We start from the raw sequence: 27,222 nt of genomic DNA on the forward strand, positions 1-27,222 counted from the left end.
TTGAATCCAGCAAATACGTTGAAATATTTTTGAACATATTTGGAAATATCTTTTAACAACATACCATTCATTGCTCCGGGAAAAAAAAATGGGAAATATATCTTTCTGTTACCTGAAAACCAATCTTAGATTACAGAATTCCACGTTCTGTACAATGGAATGCATATCTACATTAATTGAAATAATAAATCACTTACTTTGGCAAAGAATTTTATTTCTTGGTCATGTGGAGATTTTTCAGTTTTTCCACTGGTAACAATGGCTTCTGCAAGAATACAACAAAGACATGAATAAGAAGTTGTCTGATAATAAAAAAAACACAACAGCTCTTTGATATAACCTTACAGACTTTGTTTTTAAGAGATACGCTCGAAACAGCAGAAACCATTCAATTACTGGCTAAGATGTCCAAGAACTCAATCTACAAATTAAAAGACATAATTACAGTTTCTTGAAGACAATAAAACCAGTAGTCACTACAAATTTAGACAGAGCAATAAAAATATTTAAATATCAATTTGAATTATTTTAAAAATAAGATCAGCAACTTACCCAAATGTGCAATGAACTCTTGAGCAGAGTCAACGTATTTTAAAATTTTCTTCAGAAACTTAAAGGCAAACCTCTTCTCCATGGATGAAGCATCCAAATCCATGTCATTCAGACCCCTGTATTAGAAAGTATTAAGATAAATGGCATTGACAAAAATGACAGTATAAACGATTATAGTATTATGAAGAATTCAATTCCTTATAATCCTCTTCTACATAGGGTAAATTTTCATAAATAGCAGAAAATGACCTCCCACAGCAACTCTTCCTTATCAATTGCTTAGCAAGAAATATTAAAATCAGTGCATGTTTTTCTAAGAGAATTGATAGCTGTGGGTATATGTATCTAAAATATATGTGTTTTAACATAAGAACTTCAGGGCGATGTCACTGCAGAAATGAGAACATGGTACATTTCAATCTAACAAAGCAACGCATTGGTAATGCCATTTCTGCTACTGGCAGTTTAAAGTGCCAAATGCTTGGGAAGTCTGCAACTATAGCCTAAAAAAACAAAAATCAGCCTATCTACTACATTTTATTTCAACTATTCACTGTCACGGTTTTTTTTTTTTTTTTATCCTTAAATTAAATGAAAGAAAAACTTAAGTCAAAATGACATAAACTTTTGAATGAAAACATGAATGCAAGTGACAAATTACTATACTATTCAAAGTATCTGAAAATTTTCAGCAATATCTGATACTTTCTGAAGAAGCATATATTGTTCATTCCCTGAGACAGATTCATGACCTAAGTCCTGACTGGTGAGTGCAGAATTGAAGAGGAATAGAGCTATTTGTGGTTTGTTATGCCTAGTTTTACAATATCAATTTTTTCTTTAGCTACAAATCAAACCTACCTCAATGAAGTTCTAAAATTCTTCAGGATCACAGAAAAATATAGTTTGGAAGAAACTTCTGAAAGTCATCTAACTTAAAAAAAATTTTTGTCTTTGAATACACTGTAAATTAAATAAATGCTTAATGCTAGCAAAATTGCAATTGTGCATGTGATCAGTTATTTTGATATATTATAAATAAATGCTAGCTATGGTACAGTAACTCACAGTTATATCATCAAAAACCAAAAATACAGTATGTTAATAAACTATTTTTATTTTGATAGAATAAGCTCCCACAGGCTAGCATACTTCCAGGTAATAACATCTAGTGTTCTCTTCGTACGAGTTAAGGCGGAAGTGCCCACAGAACAGCCACTTTGTCTTACTTCAGAGAACTCAGAAAATTTTTCTTAAGAACTATCTTAACATCGGCATTTTCCTACTGTATCAGACCTCAGATTTATTTTCCCGTAACCATACTAACAGCTGCTAGTTGCTGGTTTAGAATTTTTGAATAATCTGTTTGCTGAATTATAATAATGGTGCATGTTGTATTTACTATGATCATGGACTTATTAAAAAGGTTAGCTGTCTTCACTATTTCAAATGGGTCTTTCTGAACATAAAAGTAACAAGGACTTTGATGTACAGAAGACATGTGAAACAGTAATTATGTTAATACCTAACAGAATGCAGTAAGATGAGGAAAACTATCATTGTTCGAGCACTGAATGCAAGTAAGTAGGTCAATAAAACACGAATCTTACCGAGATATGATTATACCATTCACTTGAAGGAATTTAAATAGCTCTTGTGCCTTTTCACGGTCCCGTGATTTCTCCTTGGCTGTCAATGTGTCATAAGGTACCAATAAAGGATGACTGCCCCCACCTGTGGTGAGTTGAAAGAACTGTAAGGGCTTTTTGTCCCTAAGGTTTATCTTTCTTCAAATACAGAAACTACTCAATTTAGATTGTTTTACACTATCTTCTTTCAGACTCTTTTTTTTCCTCCCTCATTTTGTCTTTGTGTGGTTCACAAGATTCTGGCTTACCTTTGCTTTCCAACTCCATTTTCTTCTTTTTGGCCCATATATTATGGTAGTTTTCTGCCATTACCTCAACCATTCCCTACATTGCCATCAGGAAAAACAAGATGATGCAAAATTAAAAGATGATAATAAATCTGTAAATTCACATAAATCAACCATCTTGAGTATAATGTACAGTCTTTGGTAAAGGAACACAACCCACAACCCATTTGGCTGACTTGGTCCATGCATTCAAGAACTGACCTCCATAAAGTGGAATGAAAACCTACAGATGCTTTCAAATAAAACAGTGGAAGACTCAATCATAATTATAATGATTACCTTATTCTAGCTCATAAATGGCTTTAGTCATAAAGTAGTTTTTATTAAGCTAGGGACTGTAATGTATAAAATGAAAGGAGTGTGTATGCTAATTGTATGATGTCTAAGAGTTGAACTAGCATGAAAAGAATCTATGCTGAAGGTAGGCATTAGCCATCGATCCTCCCCAGAGGCTATTTTCATTGACAGTGGGAAGACAATAAACAGAGAACAGAAGTTAAATCTTTCTGCAGAGATGATGACACTAAACTAAATAAAAACATCTCTTATTCAGGAAATGCAGACTCCTTGCATACAAATACTCTAGCACTCTCTTGTAGTAGGTATTACAAACAGTCTGGAGTCTGTTCATAAAAATACTTAAGTATTACTACAGATATTTATGGAGGGCAATAATGGCAAAAGCAACAATTTATCATATAGATAATGTTTGATAGCATCATGTTCCATCAGACATATGAAATTTGACTTCCTATATAATGTATGAAAAATAGAGGGGAAGTCAATGAAAAAATCTGAATGTAAAAGTGATATGAAGTACATTTCATTTGTCTCAGTACAAACATAGAAGTAATAAATTACATAAAAATATTAAACACTAGTGTTTTCTAAGCAAGTTGGCAATGACTCCATTAGTTAAGAACAATAAATGGTGAAGAGATCAAAACATAAGACAACAGAACCTTGGATAAAATTTTTACTCGTAAGGATCAGGCTGTAGACCGCATTTTAGAGCTAACATTCTACAGAGCAAGGATGGAAAATAACAACATACACATCTGAGTACTATGACATCTGTGCCAACTACAGTTATTAATACATGAAACAAAAAGTAAAGATCTGCTGGACGAAGATCTACACCAAGGACCCAGACTCATGAGAAAGATGGAAGGAACAAATTCAAGAGAGATAGCATTTGTTTTGGAGAGAATGAAAATAAGGAAGTGTGTGATTCACACGAATTAAAATTTTACTCTCTTGCAAAGAAAGGTAAGACTAAGCAATGTAGAGTCTTTATAATAGTATAATTCTAGTATATTTTGAGAGTGATAACAAAGGTAGGAAGAGAACCAGAAGAACGAACAAACACAGGAAAATAAATAAATAATCAAAGAACGACATAATTCCTAGAACATCAACAGGGAAAACTGCATCAAGACAAGATACTTTTATAAAACTAGCTCTGAGTTTTGCCTAGAAAATCAGTGATAATTTTGTGTCAGTACAGCACAGGAACTGGTTTTCATGTTGGACACACTAAGATTCAAGAAGAGTGTCAAAGATTTACTGTAAATAGTGAAGTCAGTGAGCTCTTGGATTGAGGAGGAATGGAAACAAAAGGTAAAATGTGAATGAAAGATGGTACATTAGTAGAAAATTAAGAAAAAAAACACAAGAAATGTCAAAGCAATAATCTGATAAACTAAGGTAACTAGTTGTTTGTTGAGTGAAACAAAAGCAACAGTGAAATTGTACTATTATTAACTACAACAGTATTAATTCCTTTTTTGAGGAAAGGGAATTCTCATTCATGGGACCATACAAAGACAGGGAAATGGGGATTCCTTCTTACAAAAGAAATCTAAAAGAGTTATAAGGAGTTAAGACTCTTAGCAAAACAGAGGATGAAAGGGGGCATCAAAGAGACAAAAGGTGAAAGTAACCATATTTATCTGGTAGACATACACATACAACAACAAACTGATAATGAATACATTCAAGCTAGCAAGCTTCTGAACAAACAACTCTTAGAAAAAGCGTATACTGAGCAAAAGGAGAAGAAAATCAAGTTGTAGTATGAAATTATTTATATTAATTGAAATAATATATTGCCATGAAAACAGATGGAAGGGATAAATAAAGAGAACTAGGCTAAGAAAAAGAGAAACTCATACAGTGGTTTCACTTTTCACTTGGAAACACTTATTGCAGGAAAAGAAACATGAGGAGGACTAGAGTTGAAGAAAGAATGCTGTAGATGTCCCTGTTCATTGCAGCAGAGTTGGACTAGATGACCTTTAAGGGTCCCTTCCAACTCAAACAATTACATGATTCTATGAATATGGGCAGATGACTAAAATTAGACAAATACAACAGTACAAATAGTCAAGAACAGAAAGAAAGTCTTAATGTAGAAGACAGGAACTCTGACATTCAACTTTCTGAAGACAGTTACTGCTACAGGTACTGATCACTGTGACTTTTGGAAAGAAGAGAGCACTGAGGGAACAACTTCAGTGAGATGGAGAGTTAAAATAAACAGAATGAAGAAAACAACTAAGAAAATACATAGCTCTGAGGTTGTTAACTAAGATGATGAAATTACCCCAGAATGAGCTTAGGAAAGAAGAAAAGAAAGATAGGCTCAATGTATAATCATAAAGTAAGAGAAATATGCAAGTTTGAAGAAAGACAGACTGTATAAATATCAGTGAGGTAATTAGAGATCTCTTTATTCTTCAAAAGATTTGGAAAAATAAGGGTGGGAGAGAAAATGAGAGAGAAGAGTTTCAAAGTGTATAAAATAAAAGAAGACTTATAAAGCCTAACGTACCAAAGGACACCTTGAAAGTATGTATTTGTAAGGCTCAAGTAAGGAAAAGCAAACAAAAAACCAAAACACCTAAACAAGCATAATCTCATTTTATAGCTTTCCTTCTTACAATGAAGCTATCTGGAATAATAACATGAATTCTTTCTGTCAGGTTTTTAAGTGTATGGACAGCAAAGCAAGTGACTTTGCATAAAATCAGGAGTATAATTCAAAGTAAGCAAAGCACAGGCTAAATATATATCAAAAGCTGTTTACAGTCCCTTTCATAGCTCCATGCTAACTATTCTGGGAACTCAGGAAGCAGCAGTGAGATAAAGAATAGAAATCTGTTTTTGAAATTTATAAATATGGCAAGCACCTTACTACAACAGTGAACCACAGCTGTAGTCACAAATACACTCATGAAACCTATTAAATTTCAACTCATCAATAAAAAGTCTTTCCAACACAAAATATGCAAAACAAAAATACAAACCTGAAGTTCCCTAGAAAGTACCACGTTTGTGAGATCAAGTGGTGCTGGGTTATATCCATTTCCCTGAGGAAAAAGAAAAAGAATTATTTTCAAATAAAAAGTATTTCAGATAAATACATATACATATAGAACTACAGTGTCTGTTATTGATCTAATCAGAGTGACACAATTCACTTTTTTTTTTTTTTTTTTAAGATTTATTGTAGAAATTGTGTTCACCTTTTTTCTTGCGATGTGCTGAAGACACACAGGAAAATTAACAATACGTCTGTTGATATGGAAATGAGAAGGATGCAGATATTTAGATGTCTTTTTGTTGGGAAGAGATGGAAGCCTGCTTTTAAAAAGTATGCTTTTCAGACTAATAGAGGAGACTAATTATGAGGCTCTGAAAGTATTTTCAAAATATGACAGAATGGCGTGACAACTTCAGCGAACCATATACTAAAGACAAGGCACCACTGTGAAAAGTTAAAATAAATTACTTCCTATAGGAATGTACAGACGAAGAAAATGATGCAGTAGATTTATGTAGTCTGAAAATGTTTCAGCTGTGAACACTCCAATGCAACAAACCTATTCATGTGACTAATTGTGAAGTCACACACAAATCAGTGGTTTCAAACAAATTAAAGATGCTGAAATTCTGTACTGAATCATATCACACATTTTGTTCATGTTTGTTTGAAAACATTTTTCGTTTTAGTTTTGTATTTTGGTACTATGAAGGTACTGTTTGAACTTCTAGAAACATGATAGAATCTATGGTATGGTTTGGTATTACGTGCTAACATACATTTCTGTTAGCCAAACTTTGCTCATCATAGTTTTCAACAGCTTTCCTTACCCTCCATAACACAGACATATTGAGTGGCACTCTCAACAGGTTAGCACAAATAGTTACAAATGAAAAAAATAGTCCATATCACAATAGTCAATTTCAGATTGTTCTGTTTGATCAAGAAAGAAATTTTCTATATTTAACAATCATTTAAAAAAGGGCATTAAATACTCTGCCATGTATTTTTTGAATGACCGTACAAAAACTCTCTCCAGTAGATACGGTCTCTGACCATTTTTGCTTTTAAAAAAATTGGATTTTTTTCAGTCCCCTCTGTAGTGTTGCAGCATATTTTTTTTTTTATTATTGAGACAAGATTTCCAGTGATGGAACTAATGTAAGTTACATTCCATTAAAACAGAATATAAAATAAATATTACATATAATTTCTTAGTAAATTAACATGCAATCCTTTTTCCTTCTGAATTCCACCATACCTGGCTGGACTGAGATATACTGCGGAGCTTTTCATTTTCACGCTGATGTAACATTGCTTCTCCTCCTTCCTTGGTCCTCTCTAGGCTCCATCCCATGGCCAACATGGTTTTCAGTGATTCTCTCACAGGCCAACGATAAATTTCTTTTTCCTTTGAAGAAAATAATTTTCTTTATTTAGCAAGTAGTGAAAACTCAACAAAAATAGTCTGTCCTTCATTATAAACTGTTGCACACTACAAATGCTGAAGAAATTTCTATATTATATGTGCAGACAGGTTATCATCCTTTTCACATGAGAAACAAGCTTTAAAGTAGTTACAGATTTTTTTACTTTTTTTTTTTTTGGATGGGATATATGTCTATTAAAACTATCATAACTCAAGTGAGCTCTGAAGCAGTTATGTAGTTTTTACCTGGAAACCTATTAATTAGTTTCTGCAGCCCAAAATAATAAAAAAATTGATGGCAGTTTGTGTAACAAATTAGCTGAGCAATAATACATATTTGAACATATTAGCACCAGGCTTTTTTAGTGTTCCTATATTTATATCAAGTTATGAATGCAGAGTATTACTGATCTATACACCTCTTCATATAAAAACAGCCATCAATAAAAAAATTAGGAAAGTAAGATATTTTATCTGTAATTTATCAGACCTTTGAAAAGTAAAGATGTTAAATAACAAGTCTGAAAAGTTGTGGAAAACAAAATTGAGTGCATCATACAAAGACTTTTCAAATCAACTAAGTAAAAGTATTTCAGCTCTTTAAATATTCTTTTTAAGTGGCTTCAGTAAGTATTCACCCAACAATTCTTCAGCTCCTCTCTGAAGATTTCAAAGTAATTTATAAACCTTAGAAAATTAAAATTCTTGATTTTGTCATCTCAGTTTTCTGAATGGGATCAGAGCGGTCAAGTGGGACAAATGTAATTGACTTATCCGAGTCACCCAAGGAATCACTGCAAAAATATGTAACAGAATGCAAGTTTGGTTCTGTGTTTTGACAACTTGAAGACATTTGTGCCTACTTAAGAAATTCAAATAAAAGGCCATTTAAAATATTTTGATGCTTCACCAGAAGCATCTCCTCCAATTTCTTTTAAATTTTCTATCTGACTTCCTGATAACTGAATTCCCTTTTGATATGTTAGATTATACTTTAGCCTAAATCCCAGGAATTACTGCCAGTGATTTTCTCACCCACAGCAACCTAAAATCTCCATGATATCGATGTCTTTAGTACAAATAAACTCAGGCCTATGAAGACACCCTAATGGAAGCATACAATGCATGTAGGACTCTATATTTGGCTACCTATGTCTATAACTACATCTTTCTCTATAGATTTACATATGCATATCCACACAATCACTGTAGCATATAGATATTCCTGTTTTTAACCATTGGAATTACAGTTTGACTCTCCCTCTTTTATATTATATATTTGAAACAGAATAAAAAAAGTACAGCACACATATCAAGTTACTTCCCATTAATATAGCTGAAGTATTCTCTATTACCTTCTCAGTTAAAGTTTTGAAAGGTCTTATTAATGGATGAGTCTTTGTATTTTCATCCAGTGAAACACCGTATTTCCATCCGTTATTAGTCTGAAAAAAGATATATATATTGAAATGAGAGCAGCACAGAAGAGTAAATGCAAATTTGCAAGTTTAGTTTCTTATACTGAATTGCTGATCTACTCCAATAGCTGCACCGTGCCACAGAAATTTGTATTAAACAAAATGCATCCATGTGAACAGAAGAAAACATTTGCATGTACAGACCCACACAATGGCAGAATTGTTATTTCTGTAAAACTGTTCAATGCAACTGCCATTAATTTTTATTAATTGTCAAAATAAATTATGTAACTCCATTCTCATCTTTTTCTTAAATGAAAGAGGTTTAAAATTCGTACCTGTATTCAGCAAGTTATTCATATCCAAACACTTTCAACATACTTTGTAACAAATGAAATAACTTCACAAAATTTTAATTTTCCTCCAATTTAATTAGAAAAATTGTATTTATTAACATTAATATATATTCTAAAGCTGTTAGACTTAAAAACTTTCAATAAATTTAATGTTTCATTTTGACATTTAAAAGATCAAAATCACTTTGTAATACCAGGGCTGCTCTCAAAGTATTGCCTCCTATTTTATTATATCAGCCCGTAACATCAGAGGCAGATGTTTGTGACATGGCAGCAGAAGTTTAACCTTCCCACAAATATTCCATTACATATTGTTGCTGTGCTACAGGTGGCAGCAGAAGGGCAGTCTGTCAGAGTGGCATCTGACTTGGAAGTGTGTATGAGCCAGAAGTGTGGAATTTTATTCTTCCATGTGAAAAGAACTGCCATTGACATTCATGGGTGCTTGCTGAATGTTTATGGAGACCAAACAGTGAATGTGAGCACAGTGAGGTGGTGAGTGCTATTTTTCAGCAGTGGTGACGGTAAGGTGACAGAAAAGCCATGTTCCAGACAACAGTGCACAGAAAGAACACCATATGCAAGTATTTTAGGACCTATTGAACCAATTTGAGGCTGAAGGTGACAGTTTCCCGGATGATCATTACCAGTGATGAGATGCGATGTCACCACTATGAGCTGGGGACAAAATGGCAGTCCATGCAGTGACAACATGTGTATTCCCCACTGAAGAAAAAGGTTCAAGACACAGCCCTCAGCAGGTAAGGTGATACACATTGACTTTTGGAATAGGAAAGGGGTGATTCTTCTTGATTTCCTCGAACTTGGATAATGCATCAATTCTGACTGCTACATCACAATGCTGATTAAGCTGAAGGCTCAAACCTCCAGAGTCAGTCAAGAGAAGACAACTTTTCTCTTCAGTAATGCCAGGCCCCAAAAGAGTTTGAAGACCAGTGGAGCGCATTGCCAAACTTGGCTTTACTATCCAACCACATCCACTGTACAGTCTAGATTTAGTGCCCTTCTGAACTCCATCTGTTCCAGTTGATGGAAGATGGACTGAGTGGGCAACATTTGCCTATCAGCTACACCTACATAACAGCTGTGAAACAGTGGGCCACATTTGCTGGTGCAGATTTTTAAAAGCATGGCATGCAGGCTCTTGTTCATTGTTGGCAAAAATGCATAGCTAATGGTGGTGACTGTTGAAAAACGGTCTTTTGTAGCTGAGAATTTTCTCTATGAAATAGCGTTCATGTGCTCTTTGTATCTGTAGCACTTTCCATAGAAATAAATAGGAGGCACTACTTTCTGAATGACTGACATTTATTGCCCTATATCTCTTCTGAAGTGAAAGAGAGACAACCCAGCAGCAGAGCACTTAGAAAATTATAGGCCAAATTCATACATAACACTCTTAAAGTTAAGAAAGAAAAGCTCTAGCTATATTTTCTGAAGTAATAAAGGACATTTGACCTCCCAGATACTCTCCCATATCACAGATTTGCTGCAATAAAATTGAATCTCTGACATTAAAAGAACATCACTATTAAGGCAATATCAAGGTAAGAAATAGAAATTCTTACTTTGAAAAATAGAAACAAAACAAATTAATCACTCCTTATCAGACCCTATCAAATCTTTATCCTAATAAATTCAGGCCTCTTTGAAAAAATGATAAGTATCAACATACTTTCTTGAGAAAAATGTTTCTTCCACAAATCCCTAAAGAAATATGCGGGCATGAATCCGAACAAGTGCCTATTGTTTAACTATTCATATTTTTTTTCAACAACCATCCCAGGTATTACCTGGTAGTTCTTTTCTGACAGTTGCCAGTCTTAAAGTAATTCTTACCTTATCAAAGGCCCATTTATCATGAGAATGCTCAGCATATTTACTGACTATATACTCCAGCTTTTCAGGAAGTACAAGGCTGTAAACAAAGGAGAGTTAAGTCATTCAACTGTACATTTACTGTAGTCTGATTTATGATAAGAAATGATAATTAAAAGGCTATGTTCTCAGATGAAGGACAATATTAGTATGGACATTTTAGCTTGCATAATTATAGGTGGCGGAGGGACTTTAACAGCAATAATCAATTAGCGATAGTTATTGAATATAAAAGTATTAAGACTCTATATTTAAAGAACCAAAGAATTACTTAAAAGGCCATTTCTCTATCATTATTATCAGTACTAGTATCGTTAAAATTCAATCACCAGCCAACCTTCTGTGTAGAGGAGAAAGAAGTGTTAAAAAGGAATAGTATAAAAAAATATAAGGAAAGGAAATTACGAATTATATAACTCACTTTGCTGTGTTGACAGGTTTGGGATCAAAATTTCCTTCTGGATCCACTGACGTCTGCTTTTCCAGTGTTGATCTAATTCGTGTATCTAAATAATCAGGAGGCAAAGCACCAGCTATAGCACTTAGACAGGGCAAGGCCATTCTAAAGAGCTCTGGATCATACTTCTGCAGGAGAGATAGGAACTGGTTGGAAAACCCAACAGAAAAACATGCAAAAAGTTAGTGAAAACCAAGCAGCCATATGTACACGTATTAGAAGATGCAAAGAAACAGTAAAGCACATTTGAAAATTACGCATAGAGCAAAATTATTGCAGCGTGATGTGTCAACTTGATATATTTTAAGCCTACTTAGATGATTGTTAAGAGTATGCTGTCACTTGTGTAAATGTATACAATACACATATGAATGTTAAACTTTCCTCGGGCCAGTAAGGCCTACATAGGAAGGGTTAAACATTATTTGCCAGGACACAGGAGTATGAAGGCTGCTCCAAAAGTAAGGCCTCCTATTTTATTATGTTGGCTGATGATGTCAGAAGCAAATGTTGGCAGTATGGCAGTAGATGTTGAACCTTCCTGTCAATATTCCATTACATTTTGTTTCTGTGTGACACATGGCAGCAGAGGGGCGGTCTGACAAAACGGTATCTGACACGCAAAGCAAAGGTGAGTCACTGAATTTCTCCCCGTGCAGAATATTGCACCCACTGACATTCATCAGCTTTTGCTGAACATTTATGGAGACCAAACAGTGGATATTAGCAAAGCGAGGCAGTGAGTGGTGCATTTCAACAGTGGTGACAGCAACAATAGGTCACCTCTGCTGGTGCAGATTTTTTACGAGCATTTCATGTAGGCTCTTACTCATCACTGGCAAAAATGCACAGCTAATGGTGGTGACTATGTTGAAAAATAGTGCTTTGTAGCTGAGAGTTTTCTCTGTCAAATAGTGTTAACGTGCTCTTTGTGTCTGTTGTAGTTTCCATGGAAATAAGTAGGAGGTGTTACTTTTGGAACAATCTACGTACAATTATTTATAAAATACTGTCTTTATCCGTCTAGAATTACTAATTCCTATCTTAACTGCAGAAGCCATTTCATCTCTCCCTTCTACCCCCTGAACTCTTTTCAGTTTAAATCATGCCAGTCAAAAAAAATTGTGTTTTACTGTAGCATGTTAAAAGGTGAACTAGCCTGTTTGGTCTTCTGAATAATTATTCAAATAGTCTAATTAGCTTTAGAGATAACTAGAAAAACACACAGTGCAATTACTTTTGCATCCCTAGTAACTTGCCATGTAACAAGTTCAGGGTCAGTTGCTACACACTGAAGTATAAAGAAAGAAAAAGGGTAGAGAAAGCAGGTCATAGGAGGTCTAGCTTCTCCTTGCAGCTCTCAAACAAAATTATTAGTATACCTAGGAAAAATAATCACTTCTCAATGCTTCAGATTCCTCATCTGTAAAATGCACAAAATGATGCACCTTTAAAAGGCTTTAAGATCTACCAGTGAACATTACTATGCTATTATAATTATTTTATAAACAGAAGAAATATTTATTTCATTAAAAGAAATAGGAAGACTACATCACATTTTAGATTTGAATGATGACTTTCTTTAATACTTCAGTGCTAAGAAAATGTTGAAGAACAATTTTAAGTTTCATTGAAGATATTTGCTGATATACATCACAGCAAGTAGAATGCTTAAAACTTTGAAGCTTTAAATTCCTCTAGCTTTGTTGCAACATTTTGTGCTTAAGGCACAAATAGAAGAAGTGAGATCACAGAATGAATCAATTCTAGTAACACAAGTGGAAGTATTATAAAAAGTTTAGGAGGGCTGACTAGAGTGGAGCTGAGTAATTAACATGTTAGTGCAGCAAGCAATCATTAGTGGAAAGTTATATGGTTATATCAAAACAAAAATCTCACATGACATTAGTTTGGAGAAAATTCTTCAAGATTCAGCACTCAATTTTCTATTAGAATGTTACTTCATTGGTAGCACTCATTGTCATATCTCCCGTATTACATGAAATAATTGTTGAGACAGGCATTTTCTGTAGTTGGCACTGCAAATTGCCATTGGAAGGCTTTTGTAGTCATCCCATTCTGGAATGTGAATTATAGTCATTACCTTATGAGACAAGGAATCAAATATTCCCCAAAACAGTTTTTCAGTTAAATGTAATTCATCCTCTGCTGCAATTCCATAGCTTCCCATTCCTGAAGGTAGACAATAATATTTCCAGCACTGTTCATAGTGATTTGTCAGAAGCTAGAATTTCAAGAAGAAAAAGCATGATTAATTGGTATTCAGTGATATGTCATACAGGCTTGTGAAGTCTGAATGTCTAATATCAGTTTAATTATCTACATAAGTAATATTATTTATGCCCACACCTATAATTACTTATTTCTCTGCTTCAAGTTACTCATAGAAACAGCATTTTTTGCTTCATTTTTGTTTTTTTAGAGAGCAGTGCATCCTGTTCTGTGAAAGCATAAAGACTGAAGATAAACTACTGTAAAGTAAGTTTTATGCTGAATGCATTTACACAAAGTACACTATTTTTTTTACCTTGAGTGGCATTTTACAGTATTCATTAAGTAAGGGCACATCAAAAACTAGCCTTCTCAATAGCTGTTGCAGCATAGAGGGACGTAAGTGGCTATAATAAAAAAAAAAAAAAGGAAGATCTGCTTAGTTAAATTTCATAGAGTCCAGTCAAAATGAAATATAAATTGAAATCATTTTGCATATTAGAATTCAAACCACATTTAGAAGTATTTTGAAAAACTTGATATGTACACAGACTTAATACTCTTAGAAGTATATAATCAAAATAATGAGAAAAGAAATACTAGACTGGTTAAATTCGAGCTTAAAGAATCTCACCACGCCTCATCTATTTGTAGAAGGATAAATCACAAAGCCAATTTTTGCACTGCCTTTATATGATTAGACAACAGGTATAATTGTGCCATATGACAGCAGAGGAAAGGGTGCTAGTGTCATACAGCCTGGTCACTTATTTCACGCAAGAATAAAACACTCTTCTTTCTATATTATATGCAGTATATGCACGTTATATTTGAAAATAAAAAGCATATTCTTATTTCCATACAAAAGAATAAATTTCTACATAGGTATACATACTGGCAGATAGCAAGGAGGCATTCTTCAATAGTGTCTCGTTGTGCTTTTGTAAGTGAACGTCCTTTGGATAACCTATATATTGTGTGAAGCATGGAGTCAACAAGAGAGGCATGATGCTCTGTTCCAGAAAAGAGGGGAGCACATCTTTTGAGTAATGGAAACACAGCTGAGCAAATATATCTGTTTAGTGCAAGAGCTGCCTCTGTGGTACTTAAAGAAACCTGTATGAAGCAGTAATTGATTGTTAGTATCTTATGGAATAAAGGTTACTAAATAAAAATTTATAAAACATAACAGAGGCATTTTCCTGAAATCCACTTAGTGGCTGGATGCTAGCATAGTATTCCCAGCGTATGCATGATGATGACAGACGTTTTACGAACTTGAGAAAATCCAAGTCATCCACTTCTCTCATAAAAACAGTGCTCCCTGAACCAATCAAGAAAAGAAAAGAAAAGGAGAAGGAGAAGAGGAGAGAGAAAAGGAAAAAAGAACAAAACATAAAAGAACAGAGAGGAAAAGAAGCAGCAACTTGCTTCCTTAAACTGGTTAGGAAAAAATCACCAAGCATTATGTAGCATTTGTCATCTAAATTTCTTCATATCTACAAAAGTATGATTTTTCAGTGTAATTTGGAAGAACATATGAACTAAAAGCAATCATTAGGCATATTACAGAATATTCTACATACTTACGGCATAATTAATGTAAGCCTTCATTAATGTCTTTAAGTGTCATTACGTAATGTTCTGTATACACTTCCAGTGGCAGTGAATGTTTATGATCAAAATTCAAGCACTATAAATGAATGAAAATGTAACTGAACTTTTACTGTTTGGGTTTATAGAGAACATATATTTGCCCTTTAAAAAAAATGTTTTAACTCAATATTCTATTTATTAAATTTATTGAGTCACTATACCCACTTACTGCACTCAATCTCCATTATCAAACTACTTACTGTATCCAGAGAGGCAGAAGCTCTTAAATCTGGTAAAAATCCAACTTCAAGTAGGTGAAGGAGGAAGCTTTGGTCCTTAATACCATACACACGGTCCAAAAAGAGTACCATTGGCGCTTTATGATCAGGACAGAAATTTGCAGACATGTCCGGCTCGTTTACAGTGCCATCTACACAAATATACATAATTGCTTTTTTAATAGCAGATAACTGACTAAACAAGAAACACCAAGATAGTGAAAGACAGTATAATCAGATTTTATGTCTAAAATCAAATGTTCAAAGTCATATTCTTGCTTAGTATTCTTGTACGCTGAAATAGAAGGTATTTATTTCAATTTTAAAAAATCTATTATTTTACAAACCATTAATATTTTTATCTCAAATGAAAGCTTAAGAATGAATAGTTATTCTACTTGTTTCATTACTATTATAAAGAATGCTTGTCAGGTAAAATTAAAGCAAAATATTACTGCAAATATTAAGAATATAGGAAATGTGAAATTCTTTAAGTTTAAGAATTTTAATTTTTGCACCATGTAAAGTGGACTATAAAGAACATACTTTTATAAAGGAAAATAACAGCAACAGAATTTATTATGTATTTATACAACTGATAAAACTTCTTTGACTATAAAGAGTAATAGACAATTATTGTGAAACAGAAAGTACAACAGAAGTAAGAGAAAGAGGATGAAGTGATTTTGCCCTAGAAGAAAATGATAGACTGGTAGTTCATAGCCTACGGAACACGCAAAAATTAACAGGAAAGATGAAGATCATATACCATAAAAATGTCTTCCTTTGCTGAGTTTAGGCTTTTTAGAAATTTACAGTTTAGAAGATTATCTTGAATGTTATTTTTTGGAAATAAATCCACTCTGGATGAATGTGACTGCTTCTGGTAAAGAATCAGTCATCACATAACAAGAAAGAGTACCTCTTTTTGCCCTGTACTCTCTGATTTTATTGTATTTTTAAGTTTCAGAGCAATAAGGGTGAATACTCAAGAGTCTCCATGGAGTTCCCTTTAACAGGGAGTATCAAGACTGTTAGCTTCAATGACAAAAACTCAGCTTCAACCAGGTAGGCATCCAGACACATACAGGGAGCTATAGAGTTTTCTGCAGAAAGTGAGAAGTCTGTGCTCCAGGGTTCAAGTTTTGAATGTATGGAGAAAGTAGGTGGATTCAAGATGCGTAAAAGGATTCCATGATAACTTGCCTGTATTTTATGGGTGGACCTGATGGAAAAAGAGATCTTGAGTCTCAAACCAAAGGAGAGATAGCAGTGTTACTTAGCTAGATTGATTATAAGAGGGAGAATATTTTAAGACCAGATGAAAATGTATGAAAGTACCCTGCACCTGAATCAAAAACAAATCAGGCTTTGGAGCTTGAACATTAGAGGTCAGAGTGGAACTTAATATCTAGAAATTCGGAAAAAGACAGTAGATGTGGGAGAGCACTATGTTCAGATCAGGACAATCCCAACGTAAATACGGCTGTTTTTCACTTCCTCAGGGAAGAAATTAACAATATAATTTCCCTTACCAATATACAGTATAGACAGAAAAAAACCCAAATAAATGCAATATACATATGCAACATTTTAATCAATCAAACAGGAACATATACTGAGTCATCAGTGACCTGGAGAAGAAAGTAAACAAAAGAGCATAAAAGCCTGCATACAACAGGAATAAAACTGAGTGACTAGAAAAAGTAGAGACAGCTGAGTTTCAGTGCAGACAACTCTAAGCTAATATATATGCAGGAAAAAAAAGCCATGCCTATATGATGCTGATCTTGGAACTGAAATCACAAGCCAGGAAAGAGATCCTGAAGTCATTACTGAAATTCTCTGAAACTATCAACTCATTGAGTAGCAGAAAACAAGCCAGCAAGGTGCTAGGAACCACCAGAAAGAGGGCATCATTCTGTTACTATATGGGATTAAAAAAACCCCACACCATAAAACAAACTATTGTGTGCCTTCAGTACAAACTGTATGCAATATCTTGTGTACATTTGATATTCCATATCTCAGGATGGCAGAGCAGCAATAGTGAAGGTACATGCAAGGGTAACAAAAATGGAACAAACATGATGGGAGAGCAAGAAAAGGTAAAAATTTTCCATTTTGCAAAAAGAAGACTGAGAAGGGACATAAGTGAGCTTTAGAGAATTATTAATGTAGCTGACAAGGTAAATGAATAACTAGTGTTCATCAAATCCAACAGGACTTGAAGTCTAGGGTGTTCATTAAAATTAATAGAGTACAAGTTTTTTTTTGTTGTTTTTGTTTTTTTAAAAAAGTTTAAAATGTATTTTTATGTAGCAGATGGCCAAATTCTGGAACTTGTTGCCATAGGAGTATGTGGGTACAGATATCTTCGTAAAAGAATTCAAGAAATTCTTGCATACCAAGTCCAGAAATAGATATTAATTAGCAGAGAGGCACTCTCTAATCTCTCTAAACAAATGACTGGATGCTGTGGAAGTATGGAGGAGCTGAGTTCAAACTCATTTGCTCTTCCTAAAGAGACAGCATCTCTGTAATGACTGCTATAGAGCACTGAGGCAGTGTTCCAATATGTTATTTCTTAGGTTTTTACATTCTCTGCTCCACAGAACCAAGAATCAATTATATGAGAGCAAGTCTAATTGATGCATATTTAATTAAAGCCCAAAGAACAGTTATCTACTTGTACTCAGTTCTAATAAAATTGCTCTGTTTCCCATCAGAAGGCTTATGTGACAACAGCTTTTTATAAAAATTGTAGTAGTCTAGTAGAAGGATTGAAATTACCTTTGTTAACTGTTGACAGCTTTAGCGGAATACTTATAATCCCAACCAAATCTTCAGTTGGCACTAGAGATCGAAGGATTGATCTGATTCGAATAGCTTCACCTTTTCCGCTTTGAATAAGCTGTTAGAAAAGGTTTATCAGTTAAGAAATTTAGTACTGAGTAAAATCAGAAATTTTTCCTCAAAATACTGATATTAACGTCATTTTTTTAGAAACACCATTCTACTTAGAAAAAACGCACAGAAATTCAATTTATTGCAGCGCTATAAAGGAGTTGCAGATTTTAAGCTGGTCTTTTACCTTATATCTTTTTCATCTTTCCTAATTTTGATGTCATCAATAATGTAATGGTATTATGAATTCCTAAGAAAGCAAAAAAAGCCCACGTGGCTAAGCTTCCTAAGGACCCATCAGATAAAGTGATGAAAGTGAAATTTTCTAAAAGACTCGTGTTACTTACAGAAATATTTTTCCAATATATGCCTGTAATGTGGATACAATATTTCAACAGCGCACAAGAAAGAAACTTTTTATGGCTTTTCAGAATATTTTAAATGGCCAGCTTCAGAAACTTCCATGGCAGTGTAAATGCGTAATGCTAGTCGTTCATTTGTACTTTAATCCCATAGTCATACAATTTACCATGTCTTACAAAAATAACAGAAAACAATAAATCAAAAGTCATTGAATCTTTATGAACAGCTTGTAGGGAACACATCCGTATAGACAGAATAAAAAATGCAATAAAGTCCACCTCCTGAAGGCAGAAAGCCTTTGAATAGGGAACAGTTTATTTAGATATGTATAGCTCTGTTTAAAAATCTTCCACATTTTCTGAGCAAGTGACAGAATGAACTTACGTGCATTTCTGGTGCACAGCGTCCAAGTAAATCTATGAGAGCAGAGTAAAATGACATAATTGCATTGCCCATGTGTACAATCTCCTCCTCCTCCTCCTCTTCATCACTAAAAGGTAATCAGCAATACCAGTGAGTAATTTTGCTAATCTAAGTTTACAGTTCCTCTCTGAAGCGAGATCCATGATTCAGAGACTATAAATCAGATATACACATTTCCTCTGGCTATAGATTAAAGCTTTTTTTTTTTGTCCCTAGAGGTAGGATGCAATTGAATAGTAATAACTGACTTCTACCAGACAGTCCTCTTCTTTCACATTACTGTTACCTTAGCTTCATTCCACAGTAGCCTTCCCATTTAATTTGTTCTTCAGACTTCTTTGTTTCTGTAACTATCATTCCACTTTCCATTCCATCATACCTAATGAATTCCATACAACAACTGCTTGTGGGTGTGAATCTCTAATGTTCTGTGTTTGTACAATGTCTTACTTAATAGGGTCTACTATCCACATACTTCTAGCATGATTTACCAGATACTACATCACCATTTTCCAAACTAGCATTCACATTTATTTACCCTTCTCTCTTATATCCTTGTGAGGGAAGGTCACGAGTAGGATTCTCTGAGATCCGTATAGCTTCTTGCATAGCTGCCAGCAAACCGTTTCCTCCTTCTCCTCTAAGCTCTGGTCCAAAGCACTCTGGTCGTCGAATAAGGAGCTTTACAACAACACTTGCATTTTCTTCAACACTTTCACCTGAACACAAAGAAGAAATCTTAGCACTATACATGCTTTCTTCCAAAAGGTATCTTTTAGTTAGAAGAAGTTTGCATTTTTTCCTAAATTATATATTTAGAACATGTATTATATATAGGTTACTATTTGTATACCATATAACTATATGTATATTACAATATATACATATATATCCTTACATTTGAAAGCAAAAATCTATTACTTTAGCAGCACTCGATATGCTTTGCCAATATGCTTTACCAAAAGTATATCTACACATAAAAGTGACAGTGTAGACTTGACTTAACAAAGTTTTACTGCATTCAGTCCAGAGAAGGTGATTAGCCAGTTTTTGATAGACTCCAGTTACAGACCAATTTTGAATATATTCATTCATGACTATAGGAAATATCTCATGCACATTACCCCTCACACAGGGACAGAGACCACCTTAATGAAGTTCATGCACCTAATTGCACCTAAATGATGCAATTTACTCTATCCCTCTATACCACAGTTTGTTTATTGACAGAAGTCCTAACTTCATTTGCTACCTTAATAGGCTACTCTATTAAATAATGAAAGCTGCAAAGTGAGTAACAAAAAGAAAAAGCAACCATAAATTATGAAGATTCAAAAAAATTACAATAAATAGCATATTCTAATTATGTGTTTGTAAGAACGATATGCATTAACCTCTCTCTGTCCATTAATACATTTTTATGGATAGAAAAGTAATTGTAAAAAAATCCTTTAAATGGATTCTCAAGAAATTTCACTTACTGTTAACAAAAACTGCAAATCTTAGGAATGACAGGTAACGTTCACCCTCTATTGGATTCCACCCAATGTCTGGATATCCTTTAGCTAGCAATACTGGACAACTCTGCAGGCCACAACCCGCCAGGTAAGTAACAACCTACAATACAGAAGAAGTCATTTACTCATGTATGCAGAAATTAATTTCTAAAATTACTGCCAATTAATGATTTTTTATTTAAATAATATGGCTTTAATGTACTAGCTGTTTCATCTGATAAACAGCCATTAGAGCTCAATATTGCGTCAGTCTTAGTTTCTAGTCCCTGCTTTTGATGATGGCAAAAAAAAAGCCAAACGTTTCATTTCTAAAACTACTGTAACTTAACACAACAATACAACAACATGAAAAATTTTGATTTCAAATGTGTAAAGTAGAATAAAATAAAAAAATCAGATTTTTTTTTCACAATGCATTGAAGAAAAACAGTTAAATACTATTTAACAACTACAAAATCATATCGATAGCTATGTATGACTAACTTGTTACAACAGCAAAGTAAATGTTGCATCAGAAGCTTACTTAGTATAACACCAATTCTAATAGATATACAAATACTTTTTTTTTTCTTCAGAAGACTGGTAAATATTAAACAGTTTTAAGAGTCTGGAGAACCGTAACATTTTGTTAATATGTAAATTCCCAATGCAGCATTTCTTAGCAACAAGAATATCTATAAACAAGACATATCTTTGAAAAATAAGAAATGTCAGCAGTTGTGGTAAACTGAATTTCTGAAACATGAATAAAATGTTTTCTCAATCATTTAAAAGGAAACTTGGAGGTAACAGCATAAATGTGATCTTCATTTTATTTGAAATACATCAAGGATAATATATGAATATGGTTTTAGTTCTCATGTAAATTTTGAAATTGGTAATTCAGTGACTTGCCCAACAGTATTTTCCATGAAAATACGGCAGTCACTGGTGATGTTCTAACAGTCACTAATGGTGTATCCCAGGATCAAAATTGTTTAACATCTTTATTAATGATACAGAGTGCACCCTTGTCAAACTTGCAGGTAATACAAATTGGGAATTGTTCTCAATACTGTTTTCTGGTTTCTGTTTCCCAGTGATGCATTAGCACATATCCCATTTTTGTATCCTTGTACCGACCACTCCTATTTCATCCCTCTTTTAAAATTTCTCTTTTCTCCTAACCACTGCCAATGATCTGAATCCTGGATTTAATTTCCTTCTGCAGCTAAACCTAATAACCTCTTTCTACTTTCCTTCTTCATATATCTGCTCTTCTGTTCTCTGAGATATTACCTCCACCCCTATCAATCTCTATGATTTATTTAAGCTAGGAACACACTTGGTTTCTTTACCTTCTCTTCTTGCTTTGCCTGAATTTGTTCCTCCCCTAAAACAATGTTTCTTGACAGGTATTTCTCCTTTTCATGCCCTTTTTCTTGTTATCTTTTCTACCCAATAGCAATACTGAAAGGATACAGAAGACAGGAAAACACCTTCTTGTTCTCTTTTACTGTGATTTCCACTAAGTGTAAAACCACAGCATGGAAAACATTGCTCAATCAGTATTACCTTAAGACAGCACGTATCTAGAGCAAGAATTTCTGAAAATACTGTATGAAAAGACCATATTCAAATACTACTACTATGATCAAACTTGCCCTTTTCCTTCTACTACAAGTACACTATTGAATAAGTAGGTCAGAGTGATCACTTGCTTTATCAAGATCTGGCTCTTCCAGTGCTAGTGCAAGCTCATTGTTGTCCATGACAGAGGCTGCTGCAACATCTAGTGGTGTCGAACCTCTCATTGAAGGAAATGCTGCAGAAGAAAGTTAATATATAAAAAAACAAATGAAATTCAGTTTGCAGTAACCACAGTCATTCAGCAGAGGGCAGCAATCACACTGGAATCTAAACATGTTAATAGCACGTTGTATGCACGGCTGTTCTTCAATCTAGAACATAGTTAGCTTTCAAATAGTGTTACAATAAATGCTGAAAGTCTTTCCTGTCTTGACATCCACAAACATACAGAACTACACTATTTTTAAATGCAGATAAGAAAATCATTATTAACAACATGGCAAACTACAAAATATTTTCTACAATTTCTTTAGCCAAGTAACATTTTAGCTCTATAACTCTCAGAAGCTGTACAACCCTACCAGTTCAAGATTTTTTAGTATGTCTATATTCAGCTAAAAGAGTCACTTTCAAACTTCAGTGTTACGTGTTTTATTTCATTAATTCTTATCCCATTTTTGGTGTTCAATATGGGTAAATATGGTCATAGAAATAATAGCTATGAAGAGCCAAAACATTGTAAAATCACATGCTGTCTTGTCTTGCTATACTTTACTAATATAACCATCTACATAGCCAAGAAAATTTTTCTTGAGGTAGTACATACACATCAAAAATCAAACACACAACCAAACACCCATTCCAAAATAAAAATAAGAAATTCAGATCAGTGGAATAAACTTTAGTGAAAAGGGGAACAACAACAGCAAAAACAAACTTATGTTCACTACCCAGATGAAATAGATCAGCATCAGAGAAGGTTAATTTAATCTTAGATTTCCAATCACAATTATACCAAGTGGAACAAACACGGACTCGGTCCTAAATCTGTCTATGTTAAGATTACTCTGTTTCTAACATAATTCACAAACACAAAGATGAAAGGAAAACGGAGAAGAAAAAAAAAAAGAGCAAGGCTTCATCATGCACATCAAAATGCTATACAAATTACACAGTTACTCCTTGTCTTGGTTTTAACTATTACAGCGATATGACTTACCCAACCCAACGCTGCTGTTTTCCAGCAAGTAACTGAGATGTTCAAACATGGCTTTTTGGTTTTGACGACTAATTCGACAGAAGTAGCACAGGAATCGACAACAGCTTGCCACCATCTTAGGAAAAGCGATCTGCTGAAGAAGAATGTTGACAAAGCAGTGAAAAATGTTAATTACCAATCTGTTCGAATTTTTCTTCCCACTTCCCTAAGAAGGGAAGTTACCAAGGTGATAAGCAAATGACAGTTGCTTTTGCTCTAATTCAGGAAAGGATCTGCATTTCCTTTTAACCTTTGTGTTCCATAGGCCTTTAGGTTTAAAATGCTGGAAAACCATTTTGCAAGGGTACTACAGAGAACATATAAGAAAGAAAAGCTGAGACTTATTTCTCAGCTCTCTCTCTCTCTCTCAAAAAAAAAAAAAAAAAAAAGCCATCCAGAGACTAGCAAACATGGTTATACAAAAATGGTATTATAGCAACAAGCTCAATTACCAAAATACCAAGTCATAGCAGAATAAAATATTTGAAAACTTCAGTTTATCCTCTCATATCCATTACAGTAAGAATACATAGTCCTTATAAAAAAAGATTTCTACAAATCTTCTACATTGCTTAATGAATAGGCCTTGATAATAGACATTAATATTTTATTTTTAATGTCCAGTGCTTTTTTGATGGTTGTTTTAAGGTTTTCCTCCAGATGTATTTAATTTACCGATATATAGCACCTAAAGTGTCAAGTTTTGTTGCAAATTTGCATCCTAAAGATATTCACAAAATCAGGGAGAAAATTCACGATCACCAAAAGGAGGATTCTTTTTTCAGTAATCTGACCAGCACCCTTTAGGCAAAAACAGGAATTAATTCTCTTTCTTTCTTTCTTTGTCTCTATCCACGTAATCTATAATATTCCACAGAATATATTATATTCTCTAATATCCAAGGTGATAGCTAAACTTCTGAAACACAGTATCAAGCATTTTCTTCCTATGATCTCATGTCTCCTCCACTTCATACCTTGCAACTATAATTTTATACTTCATTATACAAAGCATAATAAATATTGCCTCCTTTACAACACAATTCTCATTCTAAGTAAAGCCTTTTCACTTGAGACAACAGGTTTCTGAGGAAAAAATGATAACTTAATTAAAAGCTGTATGATATGCATTATCTATTCAGATAACTTCTGTGGAGTTGATTTGATTAACCGTACTTGTATTGTTACACAGATCTTTTTGATAATATATGTCCCATTTGGTTATTTCAGTCATGAAGATACTATTATGTACAAGTAGCATTACTATTTTCAAACATAAGATAGATGAAAATGAGTGAAAATCACTCATTCCCTCATGAAAACCTTCAACAATGCTTCCACCTCCATAACTGACAGGGACTTTAACTAAGCCGTTTGTGTGACAAAACTTTCTTTATAAAATTACAGTAAACAGAGTGAATTTTTAAAAATTATTTCAGAAATTCCTTATTATTGACAGTCATCTGTACAAAAATGGAGTATAAAAATTTTCAAATATGTAAGAAAATATTTTGAAGTAATTCTGAGAGTCAGAAAAGAGTGTTTCTTGAAACTGAATGAAGAACCAACGTCAGAAACCAACACTGCAGATCCAAAATTCTGAGATCTAAAACACAGTCTTCAAAATAACTATTTTAGGCTTTACAATATCCACTAAAACTTAACTGTGATAGAGAAATGGAAAGTTTGCTTGAGTATTTTCACCAACAAAGTACCTTTCAGGGTGTTTATAAGTGGTTACTATCAAAGTATTTCTAAGTTACCCAGATACCTTCAGCTGCACCATATTCCACAGATATCAGATGTTTATGACTCATTTAATAATAGCACAGTTGGAAAGAAGCCCTGCATGAGTTTTCTTCTGTTTGGACAGACAAATCTTTACCTTCTGACTGTTCCTCTAGAGAAGCAGTGAACAGTAACACTGTCATGACACATCTCAATACAGCCTTATAATAAAATCACTGAATCCAGGAAAGTGGAAATATGGCTTAAATTATCTGCTGTCACAACTTCAGAAAATACCCAATTCCTGAACCAGAGATAACACTGCATAGGTGCTCATTCCTTGTGACTCCCGTCTACAAGAAGGGTCATAAAGAAGATCCAGGGAACTACAGGTCTGTCAGCCTAACCTCCGTATCAGGAAAGTTTACGGAGCAGATAATCTTGAGGAAGATCACACAACATGTGCAAGACCAAGGGATCAGGTCTAGCTGGCATGGGGTCATGAAAGGCAGGTCCTGCTTGACCAAACTGATCTCCTTCCATGATTGAGTGACCCGCCTGGTGGATGAGGGAAAGGCTGCTGATGTAGTCCACCTAGACTTCAGCAAAGCCTTCGACATTGTCTCCCACAGTATTCTCCTGGAGAAGCTGGCAGCCTGTGGCTTGGACAGGTACACTCTTTGCTGGGTAAAGAACTGGCTGGATAGCTGGGCCCAGAGAGTGGTGGTAAATGGAGTTAAACCCACCTGATGACTGGTCACGAGTGGTGTTCCCCAGAGGTCAGTACTGGGGCCTGTCCTGTTCAGTATCTATGTTGATGACCTGTATGAGGGCATTGAGTACACCCTCAGTAAGTTTGCAGATGACACCAAGTTGGGAGGAAGAAGTATGAATCCACATGGGGGTTGGAAGGCCCTGCAGAGAGATCTGGACAGGCTGGATCTCTGGGCTGAAGCGTTACCGAACTGAAGCCAATGGGATGAAGTTCAACAAGACCAAGTGCTGGGTCCTGCACTTTGGCCACAACAAACCCAGGCAATGCTACCAGCTTAGGGCAGAGTGGCTGGAAGACTGTGTAGAGGAAAAGGACCTGTACGAATCTCATTGCAATATCTTTCTGTGCTAATCGTGTGCAAAAACGCTCTCTTAATAAACTTTATCTATTATTTCATACCATAACTGTAGCCCTCTGTCTCCATCAAAGAAAAATGATCGGTGTTGATTATCTGGAAGTTTCCACACTTTAGGAGAAAATGATGTACCTCGAGACTGAAATAGATCAAATTCCTAACACAGTCTATTTCTTAACCATATTTCTTGATAAGATTCCTATTCCTATAAAAATTCCATATCAGTGGACGAGGTTTTGGATTCCCTACACTCTTCATCGAGAGAGGTACGCAAAATAGGATATTCTGCATGGCCAGAAACATTAAATGCTGTGACACTAGGTTACCAACTAATTTTTTTAGATCTGCACTGCTCACAAAAATATCGTAGTAAATTCTGTGACATATTTAAGTAGATTTGCATTATAAAAGTTTTTTATGATAACATTCTTATGTAGAACTAGAAGGCACTGCACTGTAGTTTTTTGGTGGTTTTTTTTTTTGTCACTTCTGACTTCATCTACAATCTATAGCAAAAAAAGAAGGTTGCAACACCTATAAATTATACAACTATTAATCAGACAGTAACTAATTGTGGCTTGCCTGGCCTGGTCAGGCAAAAAAAACCAAACAAAACTGGGAGCAGAGGACACCCCTGTTTTTGGAAGGGAGGCATTAACATTAAAACACCCAGCATAAGTGAGAAGAAACAAGATAAACCCACTCTACTTCTAGCTTTCCTCCGGTAGCTGGAAGAATGTTCAGTTACCCCACACTACCTTTAAACAAACATGTAGATATTCAAACATAATGCTAAGTACAACTTCGCAAATTATAGTTCAGTTCAAGAAATTGAAATTGAGCGTTCAA

The 27,222-nt window shown here is 34.3% G+C and overlaps 1 protein-coding gene across 1 annotated transcript in view; it reads right to left on the reverse strand.

Annotated features, from left to right (window-relative positions):
• The window catches only part of RYR3 (ryanodine receptor 3), a 159,178-nt gene that overhangs the window by 60,649 nt on the left and 71,307 nt on the right, over window positions 1-27,222 (reverse strand). Inside the window, exons 41-59 of the mRNA XM_021402263.1 lie at window positions 23,477-23,606; window positions 22,389-22,492; window positions 20,653-20,788; window positions 19,710-19,890; window positions 19,133-19,238; window positions 18,272-18,392; window positions 15,461-15,630; window positions 14,500-14,720; window positions 13,921-14,011; window positions 13,477-13,617; window positions 11,337-11,500; window positions 10,877-10,955; window positions 8,598-8,687; window positions 7,075-7,224; window positions 5,797-5,859; window positions 2,450-2,525; window positions 2,163-2,286; window positions 553-668; window positions 198-265 (exon numbers count right to left, since the gene is read on the reverse strand). Coding sequence (XP_021257938.1) covers window positions 198-265; window positions 553-668; window positions 2,163-2,286; window positions 2,450-2,525; window positions 5,797-5,859; window positions 7,075-7,224; window positions 8,598-8,687; window positions 10,877-10,955; window positions 11,337-11,500; window positions 13,477-13,617; window positions 13,921-14,011; window positions 14,500-14,720; window positions 15,461-15,630; window positions 18,272-18,392; window positions 19,133-19,238; window positions 19,710-19,890; window positions 20,653-20,788; window positions 22,389-22,492; window positions 23,477-23,606 — 2,331 coding nt within the window. The remainder of the gene's footprint in view (window positions 1-197; window positions 266-552; window positions 669-2,162; window positions 2,287-2,449; window positions 2,526-5,796; window positions 5,860-7,074; window positions 7,225-8,597; window positions 8,688-10,876; window positions 10,956-11,336; window positions 11,501-13,476; window positions 13,618-13,920; window positions 14,012-14,499; window positions 14,721-15,460; window positions 15,631-18,271; window positions 18,393-19,132; window positions 19,239-19,709; window positions 19,891-20,652; window positions 20,789-22,388; window positions 22,493-23,476; window positions 23,607-27,222) is intronic.

The sequence above is a fragment of the Numida meleagris genome, chromosome 6, assembly GCF_002078875.1.
Source record: "Numida meleagris isolate 19003 breed g44 Domestic line chromosome 6, NumMel1.0, whole genome shotgun sequence".
NCBI classification, from domain to species: Eukaryota; Metazoa; Chordata; class Aves; order Galliformes; family Numididae; genus Numida; species Numida meleagris.